At 47.9% G+C, this 8299-nt stretch overlaps 1 protein-coding gene across 1 annotated transcript; it reads right to left on the minus strand.

The window, feature by feature from the left end:
- Positions 1 to 5359: 5359 nt before the first annotated feature.
- On the minus strand, positions 5360 to 6567 carry LOC109779426 (ethylene-responsive transcription factor ERF037). Its single transcript, XM_020338046.4, has one exon. The coding sequence runs from the start codon at positions 6416 to 6418 to the stop codon at positions 5669 to 5671; it is 750 nt and encodes a 249-aa protein (XP_020193635.1). The 5' UTR covers positions 6419 to 6567; the 3' UTR covers positions 5360 to 5668.
- Between the last annotated feature and the right edge of the window lie 1732 nt (positions 6568 to 8299).

Below are 8299 nucleotides of genomic sequence, written 5' to 3' on the forward strand. Positions count from 1 at the left end.
ACGACCTATACGACGACGAGAGGTACGCCCCCGACTCCTTGTGGGACACGTGGCTCCAGGACGAGCACGACGTGCGGCGCGCGTCCTACTTTGCCGGCACGGTGTCGGGGCCGCGGCGGCCACGTCGGGAGGTGCGCGGATGTACGCGGGTGCGCGGCCTGACGCCCACGCCGTCGCCTTCCCCATCTCCGTCGCCACCTCCACCTCCTCGCATGACAGCAGAAGAGGAGGCCCGGCTCATGGCGCGTGTCATGGAGGACTCCATGCACACGCATGATGAGCGCCAATGACCGGGCCTCGAGGAGACGATGGCCCTCTCTGCGGCCGGCGACGTCGCCATCCCCGAGCTGCAGATGGTGCCGAAGGAGGAGGTGACGGAGGAGCCGCCGGTGGCCGCCTTCCACCCGGGCCTGGTGGGCCAGGGGTGGAGCTGATCGTGCACGGCGGAGAAGATGGCGGCCGCCGTGGGGGGCAACTGGTGCCCCACGCCGCCGCGGTCGCGGAAGCGCGACGCCTCGCCTCGGGAGGAGGTAGTGCAGGCACCGGCCACTTTCCAGCCCGCCACCCCCGTGCACCGCGGACCGCCGGGCCATCTCTGGACGCCACCGGACTACGTCGACCTCTGCAGCGACGACGACGACACCGGCGGCCACTGAAGACAGCCACGGCCACGACCACGGCATGGACGGGCGCGGCAGCAGCGCGCGGGCGGCATTTTTTTATTTTGTTTTTATGTTAATTATGGAACTGGGCCGTTTAAGTGCGGCGTGAAACTGGACCGTTTTATGGCCGTGACCTTTATATATGTTTTAAGTTTTTTTAAGTGCGTTTATTTACGTTTTTAGGCATTTTATTTAAGTTTTTTATTTTTTTAATCACGTCCACCCGGGACATGATTTGGGGTGCGGCCGCGCGTTGGGCGCACGCCGAACCCAACGGACAAACGTGGAAATGGGCGAACGCGTCGCCGCCCCAAAGGGACAAAATCCGGCCAAACCGGACGTCCGTTTAGGGTCGTGCGATGGAGTTGGCCTAATTGAAGATACAGAGATGCGGTAACCTGGTTCAAACGTGCTATATCGTGGGACCGCTGGATTCCAATGGCAGAGGGCGTGCCAGCATCGTCAAGAAAAGGTTATTTGTCCTGCATAGTACTCTACTGCTTTTTTACAGTTGCTGCCCAAAAGGCCAAAACAATTTGGCGAAGGAAACAGAACAGCCTCGCCGGCAGGCCGTACGCTTGCAGCACCCGGCCGGCCGCGTCCGGGCCCCCCGCTGAAAGGTTATCGTCTGGCCACGACGTGATGTTTTTCGTGGATGCATTGACTAGATCGCCCAATCACTTGTCGTCCTCCTCTTCCTCCCTACCGCGGATTCGCAGCGTGGACGCGAGGGCCTCTCCCGTACTCGTGTCGCGTTCATCTGATCTGCCTAGGCCAGCTAGCTTCCGTCTGTAACTAACCGCAGTTATTATGACAGATGCTTTGCCTGCCTTTTTGTTTTTTTGAAACAATTTTTTTTTTGTGTGATCGACCGATGTGGCATGTGTCACGGGAGTCCTGTTTCTCTGCATGGATGGGGCAGTTCATACGTAACATATTCCAAGGTTCCGTGCAGCAGCGTGCTCAACGGAGGTGAAGATGTACTGATCAGTGATCAATCATGTCATGTGTTCATGTCACATTAAGCAAGTCGTCTGTCCTATAAGACCTCTCGCAGGGGGTATCATAGGTATGATGCAATCAAGTACAATACCAATTAAGCATATAGATACATGTCATAGTAGTACTACTATCATCTCATAATGAGTGAGGCATTAGTATGCGTCTACAAAGTAGTAAATGAGTTCAACTAGTTAAGTTTATTCTAAGGGCCGGCTACCTTTTGACACCAGAAGCCTAGATCTTCTGAGCTGAAAATGCTTTAAAAAATTGTGATTTTTTTGGTCCAGGTAATGTTAGAATACTATGAGCATCTACAATTTTGTCTTGAAAATGACCCTTTTTATGAATTGGAAAATAATTAAGTGCACTAATTTGGTACTTTTGCTCTTCATGTATTTTTGTACAAGCCACAAATCAAATCATTTTCCCAGGAAATTTGCAAGGTTGCCCTCGCAAAATGCAAGGGCGCCATTTTTAGTATTACAAAATGTTAAGTATTTATTTTTATATATGGGTAGACTTTTCCTCCCATTTATCCTCTTAATTGCAAAGTCAATTATGCTTTAGACTTGGATACACTTTGAAAGGTGTAACTTTGATCTTAATTTTGTAAATGGATATATGTATATGCTTCTAACATATAAAAAAATATTTTTTACTTGAATTTAATTGTCTCTGTTAATTTTTTTTCCTTCGAACCGAGCTACAAGGACATGAACCAACCAAACCGGGGGGGATGTATCTGGTGCACCGGGGCAATCTGTGCTACCGGTGCACCCGTCGTCCGTTGCACATTCAAAAATGTTCGAAAAATTCGAAAAAAATTTAGTGCATTGACACAACATGAATGTACGTTGTCATAAAAAATTAAATCAATATTCGAAACACTGCTCGAGATGCAAAAATAACAAACTTGGCACTGAATAGTACATAACACAGGTTGGGCTTCAGTTTTGGCCCATTAGCACATTGACGTCAAATTTGTCATTTTTGTATCTTGAGCATTGTTTGCACAAAAAAATTCTGAATTTTTTGAACATTTTTTAATGTGCCACGGGGTCCGGTGCACCGGTAGCACCAATAGCCTTGGTGCACCGGATACGTTCCCACCAAACCGGCGGTTAGCATGCCCACTAGCTCAATTTGTCACGTGCTTTCTAGCACAGGTCCGTGGCTCTACATTCTCTCTCAAGAAAAAAGGTCCGTGGCTCTACATTTTATTTTCGAACATGCCCGTGATCTGTGTATCATTGTATTAAGAAGCAAAAGGGAACAAGAGCCCATACAACACCACTCACACATGCTACGCATACCACACTACTGTTCTTAGATTACATTCACGCATGTTTATCATTAAAAAATTTGACCTTTCAAAACTAGGACCAAAGAACTAAGCTCCAAGGGCCAGGGCAGTCATAGAAGAGAGGCCCTGTGCTCCTGCAATCTCCCAAAGACGCCGCTCATCGCCGGAAGTGTTCAACACTCTTTCCATGCTTGGAGCCACTTGTCAGACACACATGCATTACGACGAATCCAAATAATCCAAGCACCTGGCACAACCAAGGGATTGAATCCCTACTTTAGCTGATAAGGAGTTGTTTGCCACGCTTTGTCCTGCCAATCAACAAATGACGTTTCAGTTTGTTGGGGAGCAAGCATTTGCAACCCAACTTGACAAAGGATTGAGTACCAAAATTACCTTACTAAGGGGTAGGAGCCGCAGAACACTAGTAGATGGTTGGTTGTTTCTTGATCCTGATCAGACAACATGCAAAGTTCTCGATGGGAAAGTCCATGGCGCGCGAGCCAATCAACGCCCAACACCTGTCATGTGCCACTAACCATAGGGATTTTTCCATTTTTCAGGGGCCGAAGTCTTCCAAATACGTTCCCATGGCCTGAACTAAATTGCTCTTAGAAATATATGTTCATATGCAAATTTCGCTGAATACTGTCCGGTGGGGGATAGACGCCATATGTGCATGTCTTCCACTTCAGGCTCCAGTGAGAAGTCCATGAGAAAATCCCAGAGACTGTGTATAGTTATGTTTCGATCTTCCTTGCCAAAAAGTAAGCTTGTACTAAAAAAAATTCTTGCATATATAATTGGATCCATCTTTTGGAAAAGAGAACACTATTTATTTAACATATCAATGGGCAACATGCTCATGGAAGCCTTTGGCTCAAATAAATAAGAACTCATCATAGATTCTCATGTCCAATAACTCATCAGCCAATATTTGTGTACAGCCCTAAAATAAGTTTGTTATCAATAGTATTGATTGTTTACCATCCGCAAAAAGTGTGTCTACTTTAAAAAATGTGTATCTATCCATTGCATTATATTACTTGTGGTAGATGTGTTGAAGACTAACATGTTTAAACCAGGCGCGGCTTGTACTTTTCGTTTCTATTTCAACTGCTAACTAGTAACATATATGTGTTCAAAAAATAATGAATGTGGTGTGTATAGAATTTATAAATATAGAATACAGACATACTGTAGCCAACGGAGTCACAATTCTCGTATATATAAACATGAAAAAATAATGTCTCAAAATGTTTTAAAATATGAAAAATTGATAATAAAGAGATAACTGTGGTGAGGACTAAGGATACAAGCATATTTGTTCTTTCTCAGCGGTATGTTTCCTTCAGGGTTTCTCAGACGTATGTAGACCCAATAATTTCTCAATGATCAGGACCTGACCTTCTAGAAGCTTTCCTACTGTGAGATTAACGTTGGCGAGTCATGTCACTTGAAAACGCCACTTGAGCCTTTGAGTGACATGACCAGCGCATACATACAAGCGGCCCATCGGGCTTTCCAGCCCCGAAGATTGCGTTCGTACTGCAGCTGATATTGAGCTGATCGCATGCGCCTTTTTTTTTGCGGGTATTTTTTTTTTTTTGCTTTTTTTTTTGCGGGGTTGATCGCATGCACCCTGCAGATAGCTAGGGCGTGTACTCCTACTTGGTCCTTGCTAGCCAGCCACTTGCACTCTCTATCGATCGTATCACCTGGTTTTTTTGGCGTGTGGTTAATTACCTACCTAGAAGCAACTTAATAATAGATTTTTAATCATGGAAATATCACACGTTCATGGCTGAAAGTATGCCAAGTAGTGCTGCACTATAGACACATCACACATGCGAACACTCCTCTATATGCGTAGTTATTCTCTCGCAAGCACATGATGCCTGCCGGCTGCCGTGCGGAGATATTTGTCAAAGGCATTTGTCAGACAAGAACGAATGCCAAGAACTATCAGAATCCGAGGCATCAAAACTTTTTCAGCCTCCAATTGTTTCAGATGTATATATGAACAACCACAACCGTGTTTCATCTCCTATGCAGGTTATTTATGTATGTACATGATGGTTCCATACTTGATCTATCCTACAATGGTCGATGGACAGGGACTTTTTTATGATGGCATCTACATGGTTGGAGCATACGGCCAGGGAGATTTTCTCTCCCATGAATGGCGGTGTGATCTTCGAATAGGATCTGCCACACCATAGGCTGGATTGATTTATTATTTAACTGTAAAACAATGTATATTTTTGGGTCGGTTAGACTTATTGGCTGTGTGCATCAAATTATACAGAGGCCGGGCTTTCTTTCGATGCGATCGTATCACCTCGATATATCAGTTCAATGAAATGTTCTTTATCGAAAAAATATGAACAACTGTATGTGTCTGAATACGAAATGTAGAACTAGAAAGAGATTTGTACGTGCAATTCAGGTACGCACATATATTGGCATTGCGTTGCATGATTGCATGTAGATGTACATATCTACGACTTACTTACATGCGTGTACTGAGGCACATCGATCATTATTAATGTGCATCAGTATCAACCACCTATAGATCACAATCATGCGTAGCCAGAAATAGTCAAATTAAAGGACGGAAAATTTAGAAGCTGACAAGAGAGAAAGAAATTCCATATTCACAAGTCAAGAAAGAGGGAGAGTGACGGATTATTTGCTATTATTACAGGTTCCACAAGAGCGCGCCGAGCCCGGACGCGGCGATGCCATCGGGCTGCCCCCAGAACTGGTACGGCTCCAGACCGAGCGCGGACACGGCCAGCTCGTCGTGCGAGCCAATGCCCGCGTGCTCCCCCAGCCACGCTGGCTCGTACCACGGCTCGGCGACGGGGTCTTCGCAGAACGTGCCCCCGAACGCGACCTCTACGGCGGCCGCGATGTCCTCGTCGATGGATGGCAGCTCGATGATTTCCTCAAGCTCGTCGTCGACCTGGCTCGACATCTGTCCGCGGCGCCACAGTGGGGACGTCGCAGCCGCCGGCATTGGCTCCGTGCTCACGCCCGCGCTCACAGGGGCAGGGTCCATGGCCGCGGCGCGGGCTGCCGCGGCCTGCACGTCGTGGGGCGCAGCGGAGGCCGGGCGTGGCAGCGACGAGGCCAGCTCCGGGAAGTTGAGCACGGCTGCAGGGCCCTTCACGACGAGCGCGGCCGCGTCGTGCGCGCGCGCCGCCATCTCTGGCGTCGGGAAGGTGCCCAGCCAGATGCGCGACTTCTTGCGCGGCTCCCTGATCTCGGACACCCACTTCCCCCATGCCCTCATCCGAACGCCGCGGTACGCCGGGTGCCGGTCGCCCGCGCCATTGCCTCCGGCATCCCTCCCTCTCTTCTCCAGAACTCCGCCTCTCGCCGTGGTTGGCGATGGCGGCGGCGAGGCGGACGACGACGCCGGGCTGTTCAGCTCAGAGTCAGGCATTTCCAATGCAAGTGCGCGCTCCCGACGAAGGCTGTTTGAAGCTAGCGGGGAAGCTCAGGGCGGGTTTTGTAGCGGCTGTTGGGAGCGCCATGATGCTGACATCTCACCAGCGGACGTCCTTGTCGCGGCCGTCCAGTCAGCAACGCTCCCCCCTCTCTCTATGTCTCCAGATCTCTCTGTTCATTTTTCTAGATTGATCTACCTCTCGAGTCTCGACCTTTGTCTGAGTTGTGCCCTCTTAACGGATAAATTTTTGAAGAGACCGTTGCAAAGCAGGATAAAATTGCTTACGAACATCAAGCTAGTGATGTGTACGTGCTGTGCAATTTAAATTTACGTATTGTTTGTGGACAGATGGGTGCGTTTTTAACTTGTTGCCACCGTATTAATTTCACAGTGATGAGGGTTTTCAGTTTGACGATGCAATGACAATTGGAGTTGTGGAATTGGATGGCTTTCTGGCAATCCAGGTACCTTTTCTCCTTTTTGACATGACAATCCATGTAGGTCGATGGAAACATTTGCTTATCGTGGAAGCTGTTGTAGAAATGAATGATAGGATATTAGGGCATCTCTAACGCCGTGCCTTAGAGCAACTTCAACAGGCGCACAAAAGTTTCGCGTGCTAAAATAGTTAACGCGTCCCTGTAGCATTTTTAGCGCGCCGGACCCAACATTGGTTTACCTGATGCACAAAAACGCATGCTCAAAAAACACACAGTGCAAATTGTGAAGTGCGCGCAATCCGGCATCCAAAATTTGCAGCATGCGATAGCGGTTTTGAGCGCGTGCCCAACCTTTTTTTGCGCGTGCACTATTTTACACCTTCTGCTGGAGCTGTACGGCGCCGAAAAAACCCGAATTTTAGCGCGCAGAGCAATTTCTGGGCGCCTGTTGGAGATGCTCTTAAAACAGACACTATATTTGTTCAACGACATGAATGCAGGAGCCGGCCATCCAACCATGTTCACATTCATTTCAAAGCAAATTTGAGCATACCGGACGAATTTCATGCAAACACGACAAAATTCATTAAAGCTCGGACATAATTTACATAAAACGGATGATATTTCAGCTATTCAACTAAAACCCTGAAAACACTACACTACCTAGTAGCGGACGGTGACCTCGTATGCATTGCTGGCCTAGCCAGCGGCATCGCTGTAGCCGTTCGTGTCATCATCATCGGAGTGGACCTTCCAGCAGCGGGAGAGCATGGGGCCACAACAGTCGTGCCCGCCGTCCACCTGGCGTTCGCGGAGGAGCCGCTCCACTTCCTCCTACGCAGTGCGGAGGTCGGTCGTGGCCAATGCGACGCCCCCGAAATTAATCATGCACTAACTATCCATGCAGCATGCACGATCAAGATCAGTGACTCATGATATAATATCACAACACAACTCTACGACACAAAGGATAAAAATAAATCCCATAAATTACAAGCCAGGATTGCAAGACCCGAAATTACATCAAGAGTTAGATCTGAGTACAGACAATTACAAGGGTGTCTTAAGAAGGCGAAAACAAACAACGAATCTAGGTCGAAAAGGCGCAGGCCTCCTGCCTAGGACCTCAAACTACTCCTCGAAGTCGGACTCCACGTAGTAGACAAACTCGGGATCCTCTGGCTTCGGGGCTCCATCATATGATCGCAATATCCGGGAAGACAAAAAGAGGTAGCAAAGTAACCATCAGTACTCATCCAAAGTACTCGCAAAACTTACATCAGAACTATGCAAAGTATGCATTGGTGTGGGGCTATATCTTTGGATTATACTACAGAAATGCCAGAATAAAAGGGGAGAAACTCATCCTATCGAAGACTACATCTTCTACGGCCATCATCTTGCAGCAGTAGATGAGAGGAGCATATAATAATAG

This window comes from Aegilops tauschii, chromosome 7 (assembly GCF_002575655.3).
Source record: "Aegilops tauschii subsp. strangulata cultivar AL8/78 chromosome 7, Aet v6.0, whole genome shotgun sequence".
In the NCBI taxonomy this organism is placed as follows: Eukaryota; Viridiplantae; Streptophyta; class Magnoliopsida; order Poales; family Poaceae; genus Aegilops; species Aegilops tauschii.

What these genes read in the sequence shown, in the direction of transcription:
- LOC109779426 (XM_020338046.4), bottom strand. Translation starts at nt 6,418, where the DNA reads ATGCCTGACTCTGAGCTGAACAGCCCGGCGTCGTCGTCCGCCTCGCCG.